The sequence below is a fragment of the Gorilla gorilla genome, chromosome 13, assembly GCF_029281585.2.
Source record: "Gorilla gorilla gorilla isolate KB3781 chromosome 13, NHGRI_mGorGor1-v2.1_pri, whole genome shotgun sequence".
Classification (NCBI taxonomy): domain Eukaryota; kingdom Metazoa; phylum Chordata; class Mammalia; order Primates; family Hominidae; genus Gorilla; species Gorilla gorilla.
Genome location: NC_073237.2, coordinates 65561378 through 65588354, shown reverse-complemented (window position 1 = coordinate 65588354; position 26977 = coordinate 65561378). Strand labels below are relative to the sequence as shown.

General features: G+C 39.3%; 1 protein-coding gene across 6 annotated transcripts in view; it reads right to left on the bottom strand.

Moving 5' to 3' along the window:
* Positions 1-26977, bottom strand: part of ENTREP1 (endosomal transmembrane epsin interactor 1) — a 73581-nt gene that overhangs the window by 36517 nt on the left and 10087 nt on the right. For all 6 annotated transcript variants that reach the window (XR_010130236.1, XM_055350758.2, XM_055350756.2 and 3 more), the window contains exon 2: positions 25765-25821. Coding sequence is in view for 5 of the 6 variants with exons in the window: in XM_055350756.2 (XP_055206731.1) it covers positions 25765-25821 (57 nt within the window). In the remaining variant the exon portion in view is untranslated. The remainder of the gene's footprint in view (positions 1-25764; positions 25822-26977) is intronic.

Here is a 26977-nt window from a genome sequence, read left to right as displayed (position 1 = left end):
TTCCCTACTGCCTAAGGACTTTTATTTTGCTCCTTACTTCCCCACTGCTCCAATCTCAAAATGCGACTTAAACTCACTGTGCAGGTTTAAATAAATAAATAGTTCCAGTAACCGTGGGAAGACAGAATAGTTTAACACTTTTATTTTAAAACCTATTCACTAATAGGTTTTAAATGGTGAATTGAGCATAAGTATTTAGCTCTACTAGTTCCTGAAAACCCACTAAAATGACAGGAAAAGAAAATATTTTTAATGCAGAAATCCTTAAGGATAGAGAGAACATGAGAACAGCAACAAAATTTTAGAAGGTAGAAAGTTGGTGGACAAGAATGAATTGACTCAGTGGTCCTGAGAAAACTGAATCCCACAAAAGCAATGAAGAAAGCCAAAACTCAACAGGATTTACTCTTCAGAATCCCCAGATGTTCAGAAATGGTGGCAACAGATACTCTTTGGAATGAAAGTGAGCCTCAAAATAATACTGACAAGAGTCTATTAAAAAAAGAATTAGAAATTGATACAACCACAATGGAAAATGATCAGCAGTTTCTAACAAAGTTAAATTTATACCACTCTATGACCTTTGCGTATGTTCACAAAAAAACATAGACAAGAATGTTCATAGCACATGCCATAATGGCCCAAAACTGGAAAGAACCAAAATGCCAATAACAGAAGAATGGATGAACAAATTACAGTACATTTCGTAAGTGGAATGAAACTCAACAATAAAAAGAAACAAACAACGGATGCATATAAAACATGGATGAATCTCAGAAACCTTATATTGACTGAAAGAAGCCAGACACGAAAGGGCATATGCTGTATGATTCCATATTAAAAAAAGTTCTAGAACACATAAAAATAACCTGTGGTAGAAAAAAATCAGAACAGTGGTTACTCCTGCAGGGAGACAGAGGAATCAACTGAGAAGAGGCATAAGGAAACTTTACAGAACACTGGAAAATTTCTGTATCTTGATCTAGATAATGATTATACATGTGTATACATGTATAAAAATTCAGCAATTTATACATTTAAGATTTGTGCATGGTACCATATATAAATTATCCCTTTTTTTAAAAAGTCACTTAGAACTCCTGATTCCTTTTTCTGACCACAGCTTTGGACCCAGAAGAAAATCTCAACCACAGCTAAAGGCTGGAAGATTTTTCACTGGAAAGCCAAAATTCTATGGAGCCATGCCTTCAAAATTTTGAGAGAGAATTCCAATTTTGGAATCCTATACTTAGCTAAAAATGTTGATCAAGTTTGAATAGGATAAAAATATTTTTACTTTTTTTTTTTTGCAATTTACATACAAGATTTTTTAAATGTGTTTTTAATATATCCTTTTCTCAGAAATCTACTACAGGATGCTCCACCAAAATTTGTGGGGAGTGAGGGAAAAAAAGAAGCTATGGAATCCAGGAAACAGGGATCCAACTCAAGAGAGGTTAAGGGAACGCCCAAGATAATGGTGAAAGGATGATAAAGATGATAGTAACATGCAGAGCCTACTGGGCAGCCAGTCCAGATAGAGCAAGTCAAAAGGCTCCAGGAAGGATGAAAGTGACAGAATATCCAACAGATGTACTTGAATATATGGAAGAGGGACTTAAACAGTAAGAGGATGGTTGACATTTGTATCAATAATAACAGAAAAATGAAGCAAATGAAGAAAGACCTTTGAATAAGTTAACCTTTGTTAACTTGAAGAAAAATAAAATATTTTACTGGAGAGGAAAGAGGATAGTCAAAATAAAATAAACACTGAAAATTGCTCTGACCAAAATCATGATATAACTTTATTGAGAAAGGGACTATAAAAGTACGTGTTGGGGCAGAGGGGTGAAATGTAACAGAGAAAGATTTCCTAATTGTCTACAATGCCTAAGTGACTGATTGCCTTTGGAAATTGGTTGAAGTGATTGTGTTTTGAAAATGGGACAAGGAACTGAAAATTTCTTCTTCAGACTTACAGCACTATTTGACCCTTTAAACCATGTGCACATATAACCTTGACAAATGGAAAAACTAAATTTAAAGCATAAAATGGAATAAAAAACATGAACTCGGAGTGAGATAAATGTGTGTTTAATTTCCAGCCCATTGGCTTACTAGCTGAATAATCTTGAGCAAATTACTGAAACTCACTGGGTCTCACTTATTTACTTATAAAAAATGAGTGATACCTCAAATGGCTGTTGAAAGGAACAACCAAAAAAAAAAAAAAAAGCACAATAAGAGCATGTCTATAAAGCTGCCCACAGCAGTGCCCAACATGTAGAATGCGTTCAATACATCTCTCCTCAACAAATGTACTTGTCAATTCACAAACTTTTAGTAGATCAGGAACTATGGCCATCTCTCTGTCTTCCTGCCCATCCTCCAGCTTAGTACTTTTTTACTTCTCCCTTCATGCAGTTGTCATCCCCATCTAGCCTGTAACTGTCCTCACTGTCCCACTCTCAGTCCTCACACCTGTCCCTGACCTTTGCCATCTGTGTTAGTCTATTTTCATGCTGCTAGAAAGAACTGCCCAAGACCAGGTAACTTATAAAAGAAAGAGGTTTAATTGACTCACAGTTCAGCATGGCTGGAGAGACATACAATCACGGCAGAAGGTGAAGGGGAAGCAAGGCAACTTCCTCACAATGTAGCAGGAAGGAGATATGCCAAGTGAAGGGGAAACAGCCCCTTATAAAACCATCAGATCTCATGAGAACTCACTCACCATCATGAGAAAAGGATGAGGAAAAATGCCACCATGATTCAATTATCTCCACCTGGTCCCTCCCTTGACATGTGGGGATTATGGGAATTACAATTCAAGATGAAATTTGGGTAGGGACACAAAGCCTAACCATATCACCATCTCACCTCAAGTTCTCAGTATGCTGATTGGTGGATGTGGGTATAAACCAACTTCCCAACTGGGTTTGGCCTCTATCACATCCGTCTGGCATCACATGCAGTATTCTAATAAGAAAGAAAGGCTTTGGCCGGGCGCAGTGGCTCACGTCTGTAATCCCAGCACTTTAGGAGGCTGAGGCGGGCGGATCACTTGAGGTCAGGAGATCAAGACCAGCCTGGCCAACATGGTGAAACCCCGTCTCTACTAAAAATGCAAAAATTAGCCAGGCATGGTGGTACACGCCTATAATCCCAGGTACTCAGGAGGCTGAGGCAGGAGAATCACTTGAATCCAGGAGGTGGAGGTTACACAGTCAGCCGAGATCGTGCTGCTGCACTCCAGCCTGGGTGACAGAGTAAGACTCCGTCTCAAAAAAAAAAAAAAAAAAAGAAAGAAAAAGAAAAAGAAAAAAAAGGCTTTATTAATGCTTTAAAAAATTTTTCCTTAACAATTAAATATGTTCAACAAATGTGATGCTTCTTTTTAAATTATCAAAAATAACACATATTTTTCCTAAATGTTAACAATGAATTTGTGCATGTACATGTGTTGTTTTTATTTAAATATGAGCAGGTCACCAAATTATTTCCTCATGAGAAGAAACTTCTAAGAAAGCAGGAATTTTTACTTCAAAAGGTGTTAATCCCACCCTAGAATTCTTCTCTTTCACACTCTGTTTTGTCTTTTAATTCCCCAAGAAAATATTACTGGTCCTCATTTAATCATTGTGCCCTTTTTTTCCCCCTCATATGCAGCCTTTTGATACTGCTCAAAAATAAATGTTAAAAAATGCTTTTCTCCAGTGTGGTAGAAAATCTGAAACAAGAACACAAAAACCTACGTGGTGGTAAATAATACTGAATGAATGAGTCAGTCAACCAATCAATGAACAAATGAAAGAAAATCTATTCTTTCTGATAAGTGCTATATACAGGTATCATACATTCTTACTAATACTCTAGGACATATACAGACAGGCCTCAAAGGCAAACACCTGCTTGACTATCACTGCTAGCATGAAAATGGCTACCACCATTGCTTCTGCTGGGAACTCATCACTTCCTCAAGAAAGAAGACAGGAAGCATTGGGACTTCAATTCCATTATGTCAAAGGAAGAAGTGAGAATGGTGGGTGGGTGGAAGAACAAAATACCTGTTCTCCTTAGAATTCAAGTTCCATTTTCCCACTGAAACAAGAACAATTGTGTGGTCTTGCTGAGACTCTAACTGCCATTTAACACGTATGTCCTCAGAGCCATGGAGTCCAAGTACTAGAAAACCTGATTAGTCACTGGTTAATAAGACAAATGGCACAGGACCTGTGACAGTTAACGTAACCACTTATTTAACTCTTAACATTTTATGTTTTAATTCAATTTGGGGAAGCATTTCAATGTAAAGATCTAGAATCATGAGCAAAGTCATCCGAACACAACACGATGGCACTGGAAAAAAAATAATTAAAGACAAGGCACCGAACTAAAATTTTTCTGAACTGGTTTAGCAAAACAAATGCTTGGATTGACAGCCCAGCACCACAGCAACCAACAAAACATCATAAATCACAACCACTCACAAAGCCCACACGCTCACCACTCTCAACCTATTTCAGGAGCTCCCACATGCACTGACTTGGTTTGCCTGTGCACCTCTAATCCTTAGACCCCAACAGAACCTACTCCCAGTTTCAGTCCCTTGACATCCTTTAAACTTCTGCCAGAAATTTGGCAGATACATTACCATCACCCAGACCAGCTCTCCTTGCCAACAAGCCAAACACAGGCCCGTTGCTGTGAACAGAACCGACTGTTGCTCTTTCCTCTCCAGCATGCTGAAGTGCCAGGTTTACTCATATTATGGAAGTCCCTGATTTTCTTTTTATAAAGTGTTTAAGATATAATAATAACCATTGCTTTCTCATTCCTCTTTCAACAGGGATGAAAGGCCTCTTGCTTCTCCTACCAGAGTGAGACACAAATATTTATCATTTGGGGACACAACTTTCAGGAGAGCTACAGGCTCTTATAAGCCAGAGTTGCTTAGTCCTAGTGAAAACATACATGTCTCAAGGGCGCTTTCAAGCCTCTTGTGAACAGCAAATTCTGCCCTATCCCGGGTCCGTCGGTCCCTCCTTTTAGCACATTGTCTCTCATTTCTCAGGAAAGTGACTTCAAAAAAACTTTTTTTTTTTTTTTTTTTTTTTGTAGAGATGGTGTCTCACTTTGTTGCCTAGGCTGGTCTTACACTCCTGGCCTCAAGCTGATCCTTCCACCTCAGCCTCCCAAAGCACTGGGGTTGCTGGCGTGAGCCACCATACCCAGCTGAAAAGTGATTTCTTATAAGCCAAGCAATCAGCCTCTGCAGAGAAGACAGGACCCTCAGCACATATCTAGCTCTGTAATTCCTCAACTCAAGTTGGGCATCACTATCACCCCTACATTAACATGTTCTCATTAGGAATATGACCAAGACCAGGGCAGAGTCACAAGAGAAACAGTCAGTGGATCATGTGACACATGAGATTTCTTGGTCCAATAAGGTGAACTGGTCAGGAACCAGATCTGCTATGCCCCTTGGGAATAAGGTGGCCAAAATAAATTTTGATTTGAAGATTAGAAAGGCAGCAGAAAGTTCGTTGTAAACAAAGTTGCATATCCATGGTTCCTGAGACTCCACTTATCTGACTTCATTCCTCTTTTATCCTTTCCTCTGTGCCTTTCTAATTTTCTTTCTTTCTCTACTTCTGGCCCCTTCTTTGCTGCTCTTAGCTTCTCAAGGTTCAGCAGGTTAAAGAGTCAGATCATATGACTCCCCAACCACAAAGATCACAGTTCCTAAGAAGAATCTGCAAACCAGGGTCAGCAGTCTCCAAAGATGGCCAACAGCAAGTCCTTCCCTGTCTGTACTCATAGGGCGTTCCTCATATCACGAGGTGAGGTCCAGTACATACCATGGAATCTCATTCAGCCATGAAAAGGAATAAAGTTCTAACACATGCTCCAACAGCATGGATAGACCTTGAAAACATTTTGCTAAGTGAAATAAGCCAGACACAAAAGGACAAATATTGTATGATTCCACTTACTTATATGCGATACCTAGAATAGGCACAGTCATAGAGACAGAAAGTAGAATAGTGGTTGCCACGGACTTCGGGGGAGAAGGAAATGGGGCGTTGTTGTTTAATGGGTATAGTTTCTATTTGGGATGATGAAAAAGTTCTAGAGATGGACAGTGGTGCAGCACAACACTGTGAACATGCTTAATGCCACTAAACGTACACTTTAAAATGCCACTGAATTGTACACTTTAAAATGTTTAAAATGGTAAGTTTTATGTTATGTTATATATGTTTTACCACAACAAAAAATTGCACACACACAAAAAAGTAGGCCTCCTGGAACACTACTCACTTGAAACACTCCATCTCAGAAACCAGCCACCATGTTACAGGAGGAGGTCGCATGTTCACACTCTCGTCACCAGCCCTAGCTGAGCTCCCAGGCAACAGCCAGTATCACTTGCTAGTCATGTGAAAGAGCCATCAGGGAGGTCCGGGGCAGTCAAACCTCCGGATGATTCCCAACCCGGCTGCCATCTAACTGCAATCACATGAGAGACGCCAAACAGGAATCCTGTCGATTCACAAAACCATAAGAAACAATGATAAGTTGTGGTTTGAAACCATTAGGTTTTGGGGTGGTTTGTTATGCAGTCAGTCATGGATAATTGGAGTGCCTGACCCTTTCTCTCCCCTCTTCAACTCCTGACTGAGCAGTGGAATGAAAGCCAAACTATATGACTCTTTGTAGACAGGGATATTGCCTACTTTGAGATACTGTATGCCCCAGTGATCAGATCACTATAATCTGCTAAGTCAGGTATTTCTCTCCCTGTGACATTTGAAATATTCTAACACCAGACAAGTAAAGAACCAATAAAGCTTGAGAGTCCATTTCAATATATGTGTCTAATACAATGCCTGACACAAAGCAGGTGCTCAAAAAATGTTTACTGAGTGACCGAATAAATGATTTAAGATGTTTTCCAAATAACTTTCCATTGATTACTTTTCTGGGAGGGCTTAATAGGTAGTCTGTGGAGAAAGAGGTGTGAAGTGAGATAAATTTGAGAAACCTTAAGTTAAACAAAGTTAAACAATTAGCACTTCCAAGAGCCATTAAAATTTTACAGTAAACTAAATTATCATAATGAAATGCCATAAGTGAGCCTTGATAACATCCTGGATTTTTTTTAAAGCGAGGCTGCATGGGAGTATTTACATTGTAATAATTCATCACAGTATATGGCACTCCTTGAATTTATATAAGGACCCCCTTTTCCAAGGATACCAATCTAATATCTCAAAGGAGGGAACGGTTTAATGGATATGGTGTGGGGATCAATAGTTTAAAGACTCTTGATTGTAACTGTTATTTATTGACATTTTTTAACATAAAAGATTCAAGTTATCCAAGTGATCTAAGGAAGTGTCATCATTGACTGCCAATATCACAAAAAGAGAGACAACTGAACAATGTGTGCTTCCTGTTGGAAATACCCACCACCACTGGTGAAGTGTTCTGACCCCAGAACCAAACCTGAATCAGATCAAGCCTCTAGATTTAACTACCAGTTACTGGAAATAAAGGGGACAGAGAAATATATTGAACAGCACCATGGGGATGCAATGTAACTCAGTGGAACAAAGGACTCAGTTTCTTTAACAAATAAGTTGCAATGGGCCAGGCGCAGTGGCTCATGCCTGTAATCCCAGCACTTTGGGAGGCCAAGGCAGGCGGATCACCTGAGTTCAGAAGTTCCAGACCAGCCTGGCCAACATGGCAAAACCCTATCTCTACTAAAAATAGAAAAATTAGCTGGGCCTGGTGGTGGGCACCTGTAATCCCAGCTACTCAGGCAGACTGGGGCAGGAGAATCACTTGAACCCAGGAAACAGAGGTTGCCGTGAGCCAAGATGGCACCACTGCACTCCAGCCTGGGTGACAGAGCAAGACTCCGTCTCAAAAAAAAAAAAAAAAAAAAAAAAGTTGCAATAGGGCAAACAAGAGAAAGAGGGACTTACTGATTAAAAGAAACTTAAGAGACATATCAGCTAAGTGCAATGTGGGTCAAATTAAAACAAACCAATCATAAAAAAATACGTAAGACAATGCCTAGATACTTGATGAGCCTGACAAATTATGTATCTTTTATAAATATATACTAAAATATTTAAGGATTAACTGTTGTCAAGGCTGAAATTTATTTCAAAATAATCCAATGGCAAAAGAGAAGGGAAATAGGGGTCCAGATGAGACAAGTCTGGACATGTGTTGATTGTTGTAGCTGGGCAATGGGTACATGGGGGGTTTTGTATTTCTCTCAACTTTGGGGTATATTTGAAATTTTTCATATCAAAGAAGAAAAAGAAGAACAACAATAACATATAAGCCAATTGGAGTCATCTCTTCACTAAGTCAATTCCTACAAAAAGGAAGAAGAAGAGTATTCTAGAACACAAAAGACTAAAGAGACAGACTAATTAAATGCCATAAGCGAACCTTGATAGAATCCTGGACTTTTTTACACATTATACATACAGAAATGTGCACAAATCATACTTCAGTTACAAAGGTTTTGATTAAGAAAAGTCATTTGAAGATTGTGAACCAAGTGGGGAAATTTAAACATAGGCTGAATATTAGATGACACTAGGAAATTCATTAGGAAAATTATTAGAAAATTTTCTTAAGCATGATCATGTTATTATGGTGATGCAGAAGAATGTTTTATCTTTAGAAGGTGCTTCCTACAGCATATAGGGGTGAATCACCATGAAATCTGCAACTTTGAATAGTTGAATATAGAATATCTATTTATGTAGAGACAGCAAATGTGGCAAAATGTTAATGGCTTTGGAATTCAAGTGAAGGGCACATCAGAGTTAATTGTGCTATTTGCTCAACTTTTCTGTTGAGAATTCTCATAATAAAACATTGAAAAAAGATTGAAGAGACTTTCAAAGATGTAGAAGTAATAGACAGTACAAGCATTTGTCCACCAGCGAGTACTAGTGAACTTCATTCTGAGAGAGTGAAATAATCTGCCTTGGGGTGCAGGAGTCCCGGTGCGGTGTTATCTTCTTCTACTTTTATTTTTCTTAGAGGTAGGGTGTCACTCTGTCATCCAGACTGGACTGTAGTGGTGCGATCATGACTCATTGCAGCCTCAGTTTCCTGGGCTCAAGTGATCCTCCTGCCTCAGCCTCCTAAGTAGCTGAGACTACATGCATGTGTCACTATGACCAGCTAATTTTTTAAGTTTTTGTAGAGATGGGGGTCTAGCTCTTTTGTCTAGGCTGGTTTCAAAGTCCTGGCCCCAAATGATGCTCCCATCTTGGCCTTACAAAGTACTAGGATTACAAGCATGGGCCACCACATCCAGCCTTGTCTTCTTCTTTTTGGCATATTGGGGGTCATAGGCTTGTTTCTCTCAAGCACACACTAAAATGAAGCCTATCAATCACTATGGTCCATTAAGCTGCACAGAGCTCTCAGACAGCTAGCTGGCCCTGACAAACAAGCTTGCTGTGGAACCAGGTAGTGATTAAGAAGAAAGACTCTAGAGACAGACCTTCTGGAACTGCAGCCCAGCTCTGCCACTTCTAGCTATGTGACCTTGGGCAAATCACTTAACCTCTCTGTGTCTTGGTTTCCTCAGAATGAGGATACTAATAACACCTCACGTGATTAGTCGATGAGTACATGCATCTCAGTTATGTTATTATTATTGCAAATATTATTATAAATATTACCAATCTAGCCTTTAGTTATGACTAGAATGAATGATCAAGGATCAACAGACATTCAAAAATCTAACAACATGGCTGGGTGCAGTGGCTCACGCTTGTAATCCCAGCATTTTGAGAGGCTGAGGTGGGTGGATCACCTGAGGTTAGGAGTTCGAGACCAGCCTGGCCAACATGGAGAAACTCAGGTTCTACTAAAAATACAAAAATCAGCCGGGTGTGGTGGCCCAAGCCTATAATCCCAGCTACTTGGGAGGCTGAGGCAGGAGAATTGCTTGAACCCGGGGGGTGGAGAGGTTGCAGTGAGCTGAGATGGCGCCACTGCACTCCAGCCTGGGCAACAGAGAAAGATTCTGTCTCAAAAAAAGAAAAAAATGTAACAATATAAAAAAGAAGGACCTAGATGTCAATCGGAATCACTGACCCCAAAAAAGAAAACAGATTACTCAGAGAACAGAAAAGAAAAATGTTAAATATATGTAATATGTATCTTCAAACAGAAAATATGGCATAATAACACAAGCACAGCTGCTAAGCAAAAGAATAAATCAGAGATCAAAAAAGTGTTCTTGAACATTAAAAAACATAATTGTCAAACACTTCAATAGAATGGCAGGAGTAAAAATTAAGAAAATACATTAAAACGACAAATAAACAGAAATGTGAAACTTTGAACAGTTAAGAAACAAAGAGGTTCAGTCCAAGAGGTTCAACATCTGATTTGTAGATGTTCTAGAAGGAAAGAACAGAGCAAATGGAGGGAAGAAAATAATCAAGGAGGCTGGGTGTGGTGGCTCATGTTTGTAATCCCAGCACTTCGGCGGCCGAGGCGGATGGATGACTTGAGGTCAGGAGTTTGAGACCAGCCTGGCCAACATGGTGAAACACCATCTCTACTAAAAATACAAAAATTAGCTGAGTGTGTTGGTGCATGCCTGTAGTCCCAGCTACTCCAAAGGCTGAGGCAAGAGAATCACTTGAACCCGTGAGGCGGAGGTTGTAGAGAGCCGAGATCATGCCACTATACTCTAGCCTGGGGGACAGACTGAAACTTGGTCTCAAAATAATAATCACAATCATCATCATCATCATCATCATCATCATCATCATCATCAAGGAAATAAGAAAATTTCTCAGTGTTGAAGAAAGGCACATATATTCAAATCACAAAAGCTCACTAAATACTCAAAAGGATGAAGGAGAAAAGACTCCACCTAGACATAACTTCATGTAACTTCAGAAGACTCAGAAAAATTATCTGAAACTTGAAAATAGGCAGAAGAGATTACTGGGCAATCTATTTTTTAAAATGGCTACTTTACATCTGTAGGAACAGAGTTTAAGTTGTAGATGTTATTTCAGTAGAGATGAAAATAAGGTTCTGTTCAATTGGAACTTCAGAAGTTACAGTTCATGGCTTTGGAGTACATTAATCAGTTTTGTGTCTATCCCAGCAATCTTCTCCTAAGATTGCCAATAAATGCTTAGCTTCTCAAATGCTCTTTGAACCAGTGCTCCCTCGTTAATCACTCATGTTCATTTTATATTTGCCTGAGACTCATTATTTTATCTTTTTGAAAATCAAATTTTATTGATTTTCAAGGAAAAGAAAAGATCTTAAAAGCTTCCAGATAGAAAAAGAAAAAGGTTTTCTAGCAAGGAACAAGAATCAGATCAGCATCAAGATTCTCATCTGTGACAAAAGGCATCAAGCAATGACTTCATTTTTTGGAAGAAAAATTATTTTGAACCCAGGATTCTATATCCAGCCTAACTATTATTCAAGTGAGAGGGTGAGAACAAAGATACATCAAGGTATTCAAACCCTGAGAGAGCTGTCTTCCCTCAATTCTTTCTGAAAATTATTACTTGAGAATGTTCTCTGGCAAATGAAAAAAGAACTCAAAGAAAAAGAATGCATGAGACCTAAGAAAAAATGGATCTAATTTAAGAATACAATAAAAAGAAATATTCAGATGACATCTGCGCAGCAGGCCAGAAAACAATTAAGTCCAGACTAGAACAGGAAGTGAGTGGTCTTAACAAGAAACTTCCAAAAGGGAAAGTGGAACAACTAGCAAAAAGAATATGATCAAGAAGCCAGATACATAAACCTCACACTTAGGATCAACTTATTTTCAACAAAGGTATCAAGATAATTCAAAGGGGAAAGAAGAGTCTTTCTAACAAATGGTGCTGGGGCAACTGTATATCCACATGCAAAAGAATAAACTTGGACCCCTGCCTCACACCATATGCAAAAATTAACTCAAAAAAATGAAAGACCTAAGCAAAACAGCTAAAATAATAAAAATCTTAGAAAAAAATTACAGGGGTAAGCGTTCATGACCTTGGGTTAGACAAAGCCCCTCTTAAATACAACAGCGTAAGCTACAAAATTAAAAATAGATGAACTGAACTTCAAAATTGTAAACTTGTGCTTCAAAGGGCATCATCAAGAAAGTAAAAAGACAACACAGAGAATCAAAGAAAATGTTTTCAAATCATATACGACAGTCCCCAGCTTAACAATGGTTCACCCTATAATCTTTTGCCTTTAAAATAGTGTGAAAGCCATATGCATTCAATAGAAACTGTACTTCAAATACCCATAAAACTATTCCATTTTTCATATTCAGTACAGTATTCAATAAGTTACATGAGATATGTAATACTTTATTATAAAATAGGCTTTGTGTTAGATGACTTTGCCCAATTGTTGGCTAATGTACATGTTCTGAGTTTTTTTAAAGTAAGCTTGACTAAGCTATGATGCTCGAGGTGTGTTAAATACATTTTTCACTTACAATATTTTCAATTTATGATGAGTTTATCTGGACATAACCCACATTGTAAGTGGGGAGCCTCTGTATCTGATAAGGGACTCATAATAAAAAGACAAGTAACCAATTTTTAAATGGGCAATGGATCTGAATAGACATTTCTCCAAAGATGATGTATAAATGGCCAATACACACAGAAAAAGATGCTGAACATCAAATCAAAATCACAATGAGATGCCACATCACACCCCAAAGAATGGCCACAACCAAAAAAACAGACGATCAGTGTTGGCAAAACCGTGGAGAAACTAGAACCTTCAAACACTGCTGGTAGAAATATAAAATGATATAGCCACTTTGAAAACAGTTTAGCAATTTCTCAAAATGTTAAACATGTAGTTACCACATGAATCAGCAATTCCACTCCTAGACATATACCCAAGAGAAATGAAAACATATCCACAAAAAAATTGTACACTAATGTTCATAGCAGCATTATTCCTTTTATTTTCTTTTTTCTTTTTTTTTTTTTTTTTTTTTTGAGATGGAGTTTCGTTTTTGTCGCCCAGGCTGGAGTAGCATGGTGCAATCTTGGCTCACTGCAACCTCCGCCTCCTGGGTTCAAGCGATTCCCCTGCCTCAGCCTTCTGAGTGGCTGGGATTACAGGTGCCCGCCACCATGCCTGGCTAATTTTTGTATTTTTAGTAGAGACAGGGTTTCACCATGTTGGCCAGGCTAGTCTCAAACTCCTGACCTCAGGTGATCCACCAGCCTCAGCCTCCCAAAGTGCTAGGATTACAGGCATGAGCCACCATGCCTGGCCCAGCATTATTCCTAATAGCCAAAGTGGAAATGTCCATCAACTGATGAATAAATAAATAAAATGTGATATATCCATATAATGGAATAAGATTCAGCAATAAAAAAAGGGACAAGTACTGACAGATACTATAGCATGGATGACCTTAAAAATATTAAGCTAAAAATATGCTAACTGGAAGAAGTCAATTACAAAGGATCACATACTGTATGATTCAATTTATGTGAAATATCCAGAATGGGCAAATCTATGAAGACAAAAAGTACGTTAGCGGTTTCCTGAGGCTGAAGGTATTGAGAGGAAATCAGGAGTGACTTCTAGTGGGTACAGGATTTTTTTGGAGGCTGATGAAAATATTCCATAATTGATAGTAGTGAAGTTTGCATAGATCTGGGAATAGGCTAAAAATCCATTGAATTGTATACTTTAAATGTGTGAATTTTTTGGTATGTCAACTACATCTCAATAAAGAAAAAAGCAGCAGGCTGGGTATTGTGGCTCACACCTGTAATCCCAGCACTCTTGAAGGCCAAGTTGGGCAGATCACTTGAGCTCAGGAGTTCGAGACCAGCCTGGGCAACATGGTGAAACCCTGTCTCTACAAAAAATTAAATTAAAAAAAATTAGCTGGGCATGGTGGCACATGCCTGTAGTCCCAACTCCTTGGCCCTGAGGTGGGAGGATCAGTTGACTCCAGGAGGTCGAGGCTGCAGTGAACTGTGTCCACGCCACTGCACTCCAGCCTGGGTGACAGTGAGATCTTCTCTTAAAAAAGAAAGAAAGAAGCAGCAGCTAGATGATCTCTGAGATTAGGTGCCTTTTTGTCAACAAAAAGAAAGAAAGAAAAGAATCATTTAGAACATCTCAGAAAAATATAAACATATACATCAAAGTCATGGTCCAAACGTGAAGCAAACTAGAATGTGGCATGATACCAAGCATGTACTAGAGAATAAGAAAAAATAATGCATTTGACTTGGCAAAGGAAACAGTCTTCCTTTGAATAACATGGAATTACATTTCCTTCTCTTTAATATCAATCATTCTTCCCGGTGTTGCAGTAAATAATGTAGCTGGTCCCTTGAACAAGCAGAGCTTAGGGAGGTCAACAGAAAACCACTTTCTTTCCTTGCTGCAATGTTGTTCAAGGCCACTCTGTAGGGCTCATTATTCCTGATTGTTTAAGATGAAATTTGAGTCCAGGACCATGACTTGTCTGATCAATATCAGGTACAAAAAGTCCTCCAGTCACTTCAAGTCACAAAACAACTCATTTCAGTAATTACAATATCCAAGGCTGTGTCCCAGTCAAAACTTGGAACTTCATTTGAATGTAAGCTTCTCTCTCTGCCACCAGGCTTATTACTCTAGGCAGGGAGCAAGCCTGCCGTGGGAAGGCAAGGGAATGGCCTCAATCTGCTCTGTTTCCCTTTTTTCGTGTGGGTCTACTGCTCCCCCTATGACACAGTAGGGTTTGATAGAAGGGGGTGTGGGGAAGGCCACAGCCATGTTGGTAGGCAAGGTAAGGGGCAGGGAGAGTTCATCTGCCTGTTATGTTGGGACTTGGCAAGTGTTTACAGGGGATTCTCTCCAGAATGGAGCTTCCATTGGCTCCTCAGAGATACCTACTGCTGAGCTTCCAGCTCCCTTAGCCTGAGCATCCAGGAGTCCAGGCCCAGCCTCCTTCTGCTGTGGTCTGCTCACTTCCTATGGCCTCTCTGGGCAGGATGTGAGCTCACCCCATGCCTGCTATTTCCTGGGAGGCCCATCTGGTCAGCTAGAAGTATATTCATGTTGTTCTTAGTCTATGAACATAGAATTATTTTCCAACTGCAGGCTTTAACTCTGAGGCCACAGGGTGCTCCAATCCGTCCTTTAGAATCCCCAGGTGTAGCCGACAATGGTCCAGTCAAACACCAAAGAATCTATCATATTCTCCAATTGCTTATCTTTAAATACTTCCCCTTTCCCCCATGAGAAGGTGGAACTCAAAATGCCACAGCAATTCAGTAACTTTCTCCAGAACATTTGTCTCTTTAATCCCTAATCTTTTTCTAGGCTGGGAGATGGAGATCAGCTAAGGGTTGCAAAACTGGTTTTCACCCAGCAGCTTTGCAAGTCCTGCTTAGATAGTCTAACGCAGACACTGGAATGTTGGCATCCCTTATACCAAGGCCTCAGGTGAATCTGGAAATAAAGAATCTAATAAATGCCATTAGCGGTTTTCATTATCTGAGAAACAATTTATAGGCAAAGTTTGAATGACATAATATAGCTTAAGAGCAAAATGTAAATGTTAAGACACTGACAACATAAAAGTAAAATATCACTATCAAAAACTGGGAAAGCAGGGAAAGAAGTAAAAAAAGTCATAATTTCTTTATCTTATATAAAAGAGGGTCAAAAGATACTATCCAAAGTTCAGAAATTAAGAAATAGAAGCTTACAATATTATCTACAACAATAAAGTCATCAATAGAAGTAACAAAAATAACTTTTTAAAAAACAAGAAAGGAGGGAAGCAGGTTAACATACGTGTGGCAAATTCCTCACTTTTAACAAGGTAGGACAACCACCAAGAATGCTAAAACCAGAAAATGTTTAAAATGTTATTTCTGGCCAAACGCAGTGGCTCACGCCTGTAATCCCAGCACTTAGGGAGGCCTAGGTAGGCGAATCAACTGAAGTCAGGAGTTCGAGACCAGCCTGGCCAACATGGTGAAACCCCATCTCTACTAAAAATATATAAATTAGCCGGGCATGGTGGCACGTGCCTGTAATCCCAGCTACTTGGGAAGCTGAGACAGGAGAATCACTTGAACCCAGGAGGCAGAGGCTGCAGTGAGCCAAGATCGCCACCACTGCACTCCAGCCTGGGCAACAGAGCAAGACTCCATCTCAAAAAAAAAAAGTGTTATTTGTGTGGAGTATAAGTCAGGTTTAGGTGTGGGATAAATGCAGAGGTCTAATTATTTTTAATAAGAATAAGAAGGTAGGCCAGGCACAGTAGCTCACACCTGTAATCCCAGCACTTTGGGAGACTGAGATGGGCAAGTCACTTGAGGTCAGGAGTGTGAGACCAGCCTGGCCAAGATGGTGAAACCCCATTTCTACTAAAAATACAAAAATTAAGCCACGTATGGTGGCACATGCCTGTAATCCCAGCTACTCAGGAGGCTGAGGCACGAGAATCCCTTGGACCCAGGAGCGGAAGTTGCAGAAGGCCAAGACCGTGCCGCTGCACTCCAGTCTGGGTGACAGAGTGAGACTCCGTCTCAAAAGATAAAAATTTTTAAAAAAGAGTAAGAAGGCTAATGAGCTCCCATTTTTTTTAATAAAAAATATTTTCCCTCTTAAAAGGCACTTACTAAATTATAAAATATCACTGTGGTGTGTTTGAGATATAGGTAGATGGATAGATAGATAACATATTTAGATATATAACTATAAATATGAAATAAATGAGAAACAGTCTCAGAGAGGTAAAGTATTATGCCAAATTATACAACTAAGTACAGTACCCAGGTCAGATCTGGGTCTGACCTAAATCTATACTCTTTCTTCTCCATCAATGTGCAGGATGCCTGCTAACATATAACGTCCATTTAGAGATCATTATTTTCTCTTCACAAAAGAGCTTTACCAGGAAACTCTTTGGTATCATCGTTGAGACATTACAGCTCATAAGACCCAATTCTACCACCACCCAAGCCCTGACACCCCGACCCAGCCTCCTTCACCCGACACTTCCCACCAATGCTGAGCTCACCACCAATCCATCTACTTTGCATGCCCACTGGATTTCTTGTTTTTCAACTGAGTTACCATAAGTGTCCAAATGTTTTAAAATGAATCTATTTAGTTTGAACTATTTTAAATTATTATAAAAGTAATATTCATAGAAGAAAAATCATGGTCTTAAGCATTCAGAGTTCTTGATTATGTTAGGAACAAGAGAAACCAACTCAGGCTATTTAAGAAGAAAAGGAATTTCTTGCAAGACTATCAGGTAGCTCACAGAATCCACAAGAACGAGGCTCAGGAACCCAGGAAGGAGCCAAAGAACCCGGGAGCTGGAAGTTCTAGCAAGGTCATGCCACAGGAAAACCAGGTCCCTTGTTGTCAGCCTTGGACACAAGCTGCCTCCTTTGCCCAATAAGTTCCAAGTGGCCCCAGGGCTACAGTGCATCCACAGCTCCAGATTCAGAGTCCTGGGCTAGAACTCCAGGGGGTAGAGGTCACGGGCTCACAGGCTGGCTGCTAGCATTCAGAAACATAAGCACGTGGCCTCAGAAGCTTCATTGCCAGAGGCAGGGCCCCACTGCTCACCAAGACACACACAAAGGCAGAGACACCAACTCCAAAAAGGGAATTCAGACATTGCAGGTACAGGGTGGCGAAAAATCAAACAAAGATAACTAAACTAAAAGTCTCCTCTTCACACAATACAGCACTGTTCCCTCCAAATACAAATTGGAGAGCAAGAAAGTCTTCCTCCTTCCCATTCCCATTTCACTCCACGGAGGGGTCCACTGTAAACAGTTTCTTCCACATCTTTTCAGAAATTTTCCATGTAACTACAAACATACATGTATGATCACTTGGTGTTTTTTAAACTACACACCACACACGCACACACACAGATAGGACCGTACACATTATTCTGCAACATTTCATGACAACACATGAATTTTAAGATGTTCCCCAATTCAAAATGGTCTCCCCTCTTGCCCCAAATCATTAATAATTTGAGAATTTTCTCATAGTCATACTCAGAAATTGATCACTGTAGTCTGTTGGGCTCAGACAACCTGGATGCAGGACTGGTCAGAGGGCTTCCTTTAGCAACCCAAATACATACATACTACTATTAGATTTGGTGCAAAAGTAATTGCGGTTTTTGCCATTACTTTTAAATCACAAAATAGTCTATAATGCACTTTAGCACTGGCAATGTGATATTATGTATGTATACATTGGTTGGTCCAAGCTACACCCAAGAATAGTAAAGAATTCATATTCCAGGATGGTCAGCTAGCATTTATGAGAAAGGCCAAACTCCAAAAGCTTGCTTCCCTTATCTTTATCTCCCAACAACACCCAACTGATTTTGCTAAATTAGCAGAGTGAATATGAAAATGAGATGCCATTGATGAAATTATTACCTTGTTTAATTAGCATAATGGATGTTAAAAACGGGTTCTCATGTTTAATTGTTTATATTAAAGGTATATTACATGATGTTTTGATATTGTGGTTTTGATTTTCATTTCCCTAGTGACTAGCGATACTGACCAAACTAATTACTACCTTTTCAACATCGGCTACTCAGGAGGCTGAGGCTGAGGTGGGAGGATCACCTGAGCCAGGGAGATCAAGGCTGCAGTGAGCTGTGATGGTGCCACTTCACTCAGAAGCCTGGATGACAGAGCGAGACCCTGTCTCAAAAAAAACAATCATCCAGTAGGGGCTCTAAAACCCTGTAAATATTCTCTCCTTGGCTCATCCCTTCTGAGAACTGGCAAAGAGCTGCTCTCCCTTACTGAAGTGGGTCTTATAAACTCAGCTTTGCTTGATCAACAGGTTTTCAAGGAATCCACAGTATTCAAGACAAGTGAATGCGAAAATGAGAGACAAAAACATTGTTCACACACTCTGTTTTGTAAGCATGATACAAATCTCAACTCTCTATACTTTAAGCTTCAGAACAAAGGGCATGAACAATTCTTTTGTCTGAGGGCTAATAAGTGGATAGCAGAATTTGATCTGAGAATCAACTTCATTTTAACAATTAACTTGGCAGAAAGGTTACTTCTAAGCTTTGGCAATTACCTGTTGCTACCAAACTAAACCCACTAATTAAAGCATACCCAAATTGGCTTAGGTCAGTCTGCAAAACAAGGTACTGCCCAGGTCTTGATTCCAACCGTAGATGAATCACCCAAGACTGCTTTCAATTTCTGAGGATCCCAAGTTCTTACCCAATGTCCAGTTCCTGGGATAAGGTGATCAGAGGGAAGAAATCAAAGATCTGTTGCCAACAGACTAAATGCACTGTGATCACAGAGAAGCCTGAACCCAGCCTAAGCTGCCTTCACAATACCTAAGTGCACATTTTTCTACCATGGGTTGTTACATAATGACACATCAAATTGAGAGGCCAGATCTTCTCTTGGAGATTTTATCAATGAATGATTAAAAAATAACTCATAATGTGTTTACACAGCCTTAAATCCCATTTGTACAGATGAGCGTACAAATTAGATCATTTCCTTGGCCACTCACTGATTGAAACTGATAGGACTGAGACTCAAAACTACACCTTGTGTTACCTTGGTCATTTCTGCCTCTGGCTCTTTTGAGTGAAAGATAAAATTCCCAAAACATTTGCCACTTCAGATCTTGAAAAAGAATTGGACATTCACGAACAAGATAACAGCTTATTTAATTTATATTCTACACCACAAAAAAGCCACTGTTGGCCACAGTGAGATGGCTACCGATTGGCTAATGGAGGAGTTGGTAAAATGTTACAATGGAAGAAGCAATGAACTAGGAGCCCAAATCCCTGGGTTCTTTCTAACAATCATTCAACTCATTGTGAACTGGACAAGCCAATTAACTCCTGAACTAATATTCTCTTATCTACATAAAAGGAATAACATCTGCCAGGAGAAAAGGTATATGAAAGAACCTGGAAAATTCTTAAGCATTATATACATGCAAGAATGTATTACTAACAATTCTGAAGAGTAAGAAAAGTCTTCCATTTTACGCCTTAAAAAACAGAGTGAAATAATCATAGTATTTCAGTTTATATACAGGGAGCTTATAATGACCAGTTGAAATGTCCATCTGAAATTAAAACACCATCGAGGTAACTAAAGAGGACTCTGGAAATCTATAATATGAGAGCTGGAAGGAATCTTAAAATATTATTCTGATCTAAGCCACTTATTGGTTTAGACCTTGGGAAAATCTCTTGACTTTTGGGTCAAGAGATTTCCCCAAGGTCACCTGACAACTAGTGGTAACGTGTCAGCATTAAAATCCAAGTTTTGTGAACCATCAAACAAGGGTTCATTTCAATTTATTGAAATGTACTTGAAAGAACTCAACTGCCAAAGCCAGAGAGCTTCACAGCTCATTTTGTAAATGCATGGATTCCTAAACTGCACCTGGGTATTCTGACCACTCCAGCTCTCCATATCCTCAGGAAAAAAAAGACCACAATCTATCTCACAGCATAATCCACCTAAAACTATTTCTGACTTTTGACAAAGTGTCTAAGTATTCTATGACTCTCCATCCAAGACACAATAAGATGAAAAATTTCTAGCTCCCCAAATGGCTTTGTGAGCAGAATTATCTTACCAACCTAGCCTATATGGACTCTTAGAGGAAAAAAAAAAATTAAGCATACCTTAAGCCATTTTGTAGTCTCTTCGGGTAATGAGATTTTATCCTAAATACTATAATCTTGAGGTTAGAAAATAAACTGAAAGACCATTTTTTAAATAGCCAATACATTTACCCTTGTCTATTCTTGGTCTGGGGTGCAAATCAACAGAAGCCACAGTTGGGAATAAGCCACATGTGATCCAAGAACATCTCTGGGGAAGAACCTTCATTGTTGATGCTAAAGAATATGGAGCTGTCCCTTTATCATTTTTAGGTCGTACTTATCCCATCTAATTGACAAGAAAAAAAAAATAACAAAACTCACATCACCACTTCATAAGGAACCTAAAATACAGGCATAGAGCTAGCTGGATTTTCACAGTAGCAATTCTTACTAAATGTACTACCAAGGAAAAATACCTGCCACCAAAAATGCCTGTACCACCAAAGAAAAATTTAAAAAAAATCTTATTAAGACTGTTCTGTTTTCTAACTGAGGTGCCTAGACCAGACAATCTTTGAGGCTGTTTCTAGCATTGTCCATCATTTGTAAACACTTACAGAACATTTTCTTAGAATGAAAGAGGAATGACGTCTAGAAGAAATAAAAACATTCTTTAAAAATGGAAAATGTTAGCTCTTTATGGAAAACACACAACCTAGAATACTACACACGCACACACATACACACACACACACATGCATGCACACATACTTCCTAGCTTATTCTTAGTCATAGCCATAAATAGCTACAAATATTTACCAACTATTTTCCAATATTATCATTTTTGTTCTGAACACATGAGTATGTTAGTATAAGAAACATGACCCAGTAAATGAAGGCTTCCAACCCTGAATTTCCGTGAAAACTTGAGTTTGAAGGAACTAGGTCACAGTGACCCTTTTTTGTTCAAACCAGTAAAAAACCTGATGTCATCAAGGTAACAACCACAAAAGAGGAAGCCCAAATGTAAATGGTTCTCAAAAGGGAATATCCATGTGTTCTAGACTGATGTGAACAACTAAAAACGAGGACGGCTTGCCTTTCAAAGGGCCCTGAAAAAGAGCATCCTTCCCCTCCCAACCTCCACCACCAAAATACTCCCTGACAACTTTGAAGTTCAAAGGGGATGAATACAAGGTTTTGGAGAACAAAAGCAAGTGAGAGAAATTTGAGACAAAAGTAAAAGAAATTTTGAGAGTTCACCCAGGACCTAAATTTCTTACTGGCTGTCAAATTAACTCCACAGTCAACAACTAATGTGTATTGAGCACATTGGCCCTACAGAAAGAGAGTGAAAAAGGCAAGACTCTTGTCCTCAGGGAACTGACTGTAGTCTGGGGAGAGGCAACAAATGTAAGGTACATAGGCTAATCACAGACCACAAAGCCAGTAATTCAGTGCTGGGATATGGCTAGGGGCAAGGCAGGAGCCACAGCAATCAGAATGGTCAGGAAAGGCCTCTGGCATGAAGTGACTGCTGAGCTGAGAGCCAGAAGAAGAGGCGCCAGCCAAACCACCAGCTAGGGGGTGAAAGTCCCAAGTCAGAAGGTGCCCCTGAGCCTACAGCATGGATGAGAAGGGGAAGGGGACAGAACTCTAATCAGCCAAGCCCAGGCCTGCAAGAACACAGACCCATGGGGTCCTCTGGCTCCTAATGGAGCATGGCCTCCCACCAAAAAGCATGCAATGGCACATTCCTTAAACTCGGGAAACTGAGGCAGAGGGGCTTGAGGGGGAAAATGGAGAAAAAATATCCATTAAGGGAGGGGTAGGGTAGAGCTTCCCTTGGAATCACTAAATTATCCCCTGTGCCAAAAAGAAAACTAGGCTCAGAAGAGTTCAGTGGCTTGCACACAGGGATGCTACTCTTAAAAAGATGGGCTAGGAATATCTGACTGGCATTTTTCCCTTTTTTGACATAACACAAGCATCTGGCATGAGTTATAATGGTATACTATTAAGATTCATATGAGCCAGGCATAGTGGCTCATACCTGTAATCCCAGAACTTTGGGAAGCTGAGGTGGGAAGATCACTTGAGCCCAGGAGTTCGAGACCAGCCTGGGTAATGTTGTGAGACTCCCATCTCTGCAAAAAATTTAAATATTAGCTGGGTGTGGTGGCACACGCCTATAGTCCCAGCTACTCAGGAGACTAAGCTGGGAGGATCCCTTGAGCCCAGGAGTTTGAGGCTGCAATGAGCAATGATCACGCCACCACACTCCATCCTGGGCAACAGAGAAAGACCCTCTCTCAATAAAAACAAAAGATACATATGAACTGCGGATTTCTCATTTATGATACTGACTAAGTCTCCAATTATTAATAGATACAAAGTTTTCCCTTGTAGAATCCCTACAAATTAATTTATCTTCTTTATAAATTGATGCTAATTAACATTTCAAGACAATCTCTATATGACCTTCTAAGTACATAACTCATAGCAGCCAAAATACAGAAGCTCAAATGTCCAACAATAGGGTAAAAACTGATGATGATACAGAAATAAGGCAGCAGCCTACTTACAGTTTTAAATGATAAGCATGTAGACTCCTCATATATGGAAACCTGATAATAGCTTAATTTTATACTAAACAGAAAAAGCAGTGCATGATATAGTATGTACACACTGGTTACAACTTTGTGACAAAGTGCATATACTTAACAAAGATGAGAAATAAATGGATAAGAATGTAATAAGACAGGGCCAATTTCTATTTAAGGCTGCTCAAGCTTACATAATAAATATGTGAGGCAGCTTTTTAAAAGACAACAAGGTCAAATAAATAAATGTCATAATAGGTATACTTTCTTGAATCTATTCTTAACACACTTATACTCTTTTCATCATTTGGAATTTTCAAAGTACAAATACCATTGAAGATTTTCTTCTTTTAATTCAATTTAAATACTGGAGATTTGTATTACTGAGCAATCTAGTATTGACTCAATGGAAAAAGACAGTGCAAAGGAGATTCCTGTTACCAAATACTCGTATAAACACTAAACACCAACCAAAATTTTTCATAGAGACCATAAACCTAGAGAGTCACTGTGAAACAAGTTTCAGCCACTTATAACACAGGCTATACAACTCATCCAAAGTCTCAATTTCTCTCATCCCGCTGTTTATTAAAATGGTATGCCAAACATTTATCCTTTCCAAAATTATTAAAGGAATTTCATGAAATACAATCATTGATGGAGTTGTAAAATGTTGCCTATGTCATCTTGTGGGCCTAAAAACACTTCAGGTTAGTTTTTCAAGACCATCAACACAGTATTGGGATCCATTAGTTATTCTGACACACAAAGATTCCACAATATGCTTCTTCTCTATGTAGTTAAAAATTTAAGGAGTTTTGTATTGATTGCCCGTTGCCTAGCAGACAACAATCTGTTTCAGATGAACTATTAAGCATATATACAAAATGACTTTAGAAAATTATTTAACTCCATTTCAAGATGGATGAGACAAATAAAAATAAGAGATATTATACAGAAAAAAAATTTAAGTATACCACAATTCAAATCTTATTTCCTAGACCCTCTATTTTATCATTAAAAGTTGGAAACTCCATTAGCATTGTCTATTTTGATTCACTTTAAATGGTAAGTTTAAACTTACCATTTAAAACTGTAAATGATAAGTTTAAACTTATCATTTAAAACTGTGAATGATAAGTTTACAGTCGCTGAATCAAAATGACATAGCAAATAAAAACAAAGGATGAACATTGGAAATGTTCTAAAAATACCACTGAATTGTATACTTTAAAATGATTCATTTTGCTATATAAATTTTACCTCAATAACAAAAAAAGGATAAAATCACCAGTATATGTCTATATTATTACCAAGAGAATATAATATTTATGTGACAAAGAGATAATATAGCAAATCTATGCAACAAAATTCTAAGGTTGTTCAACTCAAACATTATAATAATAAAAAGTCATATATTCATGATTAATACATGAGATCTGCTTCAAAAGAATACAGAGGAGTCCAGGCGCGGTGGCTCATGCCTATAATCTCAACACTCTGGGAGGCCGAGGCAGGCGGATCACTTGAGGTTTGGGACCAGCCTGGCCAACATGGTGAAACCCCGTCTCTACTAAAAATACAAAAATTAGCCAGGCATGTTGATGCACACCTGTAATCTCAGCTACTCAGGAGGCTGAGGCACGACAATTGCTTAAACCTGGGAGGCAGAGGTTGCTGTGAGCTGAGAATGTGCCACTGCACTCCAGCCTGGGCGACAGTATGAGACTGTATCAAAAAAAAAAAAAAAAAAAGGAATAACAGCCGGGCTTGGTGGCTCACGCCTGTAATCTCAGCACTTTGGGAGGCCAAGGCAGGAGGATCATGAGGTCAGGAGTTTGAGACCAGCCTGACCAACATAGTGAAACCCCGTCTCTACTAAAAATACAAGAAATTAGCTGGGCACAGTGGCGGGCGCCTGTAATCCCAGCTACTTGGGAGGATTGCTTGAACCCGTGAGGCAAAGGTTACAGTGAGCTGAGATCACGCCACTGCACTCCAGCCTGGGCAACAGTGCGAGACTCCATCTCAAAAATAATAACAATAACAAATAAAAAGAATGTAGAGAAAAAAGAATATGAGAGGAAATGAGTGGGAGTATAGCTGTAAAGATTGGCTGGAAGTTCATCATTATGGAACCTGGGTGATGGGTACAGGGAGTTCATTATATTATTCCCTCCACTATTGTGTATATTTAAAACTGCCCATAGTAAGTAGTTTTTTTCAAATTCTATCTTTAGGATGGGTTTAATGCTAGAACTAAAGACACTTGTATAGCACTGGGTACTTAAGGAGCTTAAAGCGAACCAGAAAACCAGCAAAATTATTATCTTGTTATGATCATCTGACTTCTAATATTATCTATTGTTAACTTATTTTTTTAATGAACAAGGAAGCTTAAGCATTTCTTCAGTGGTTTATATGAACAGACTTCATACATAGCACATTTTATAAAGGGTAGCAATTTATAAGATCAGTACATACCAGGAGTATCATAGGCCTTTTCCAAGTTGTTAATCCTATGATTCCAGAGAGTATCACCTGTAAGGATAAACTATCATAAATATAGAAAATGGACCAATTCCAGTAAACAAATCCTCAGTCACAAAAGTACATATTTTTAAAGATACTGAAATTTCAAAGCATTCTAAATCAAACATTTAATATTCCTCCTGGATTACAGGGGTCACTCTGGTAGACCACTTTGGACTTTTACTTCTAGGCCCTCAAAGCTTTTTTATTGACTTTGTTTAATTTTGTTTTGTTTTTAAAGACAGGGCTTTGCTCTGCCACCCAGGCTGCAGTGCAATAGCGCGATCATGCGTCACTGCAGCCTTGACTTTCTGGGCTCTGGTGATCCTCCCGCCTCTGCCTCTTCAGTAGCTAGGACTACAGGCGCATGTCACCACACCTGGCCTGTTTTCTCTTAATGTCAATTAAGAACACACAATCAGAAATTAGCCTCTCCTTCTGGTGAGTGAGGAATCACTATTTCTCAGTCAAGCTCCCTGTTCCTAGCATCACCCAATCTGTTGCCAGGGTCAGCCTCATCAGATGCATGTCTGGTGGCATCCTTCCCTTCATCAGGTACCCATCCATTATGGGACAGGTAAAGTCTTCGAAATGGGAAACAAGGCCCTTCAAGATCTTCTCTTACCTACTCTCAAGCCTGGTTTTTACATACCCTGGCCCCTCCACCACATACCTTCCTACCAAGTACCTGCCCTCCCTCAGGCCAACCAGGCTCCTGACATCCCTGGGCTATTTCCTTCTTTCTCTTTGCTGAAGTGCTGGGTCCTCCCAGCTTCCCTCCTAGCTGCCTGAGAACTTTTATCCATCCTGCAAGGCCCCATTTAGCAGTCACCTGCCCTGAGAAGCCCTCACTGATTCCACCGCTCCACACTCATGGAAGCCCTCTGCACACACTTCTTTTTTTCCAAAAACTCTATTGTAATAATTGAGGGATGTGTCTCTGAATTACCTACTAACTGTGAACTCCTGTCTTGTCTCTCTAAAGTCCTAGTTCCCAGCATTGTGCCCCAATTGTTGGCAATTAATATATGTTCTAGAGCATTTATTCCACAAAGCGGGAGGAACTACTGTGAGAAGGAGCTCATGTTGCAAAATGACACTTCAATAAAAAACGAGCTAAAAAATCTCAGTAAGAAAAAACAGGCTGGGAGCGGTGGCTCACTCC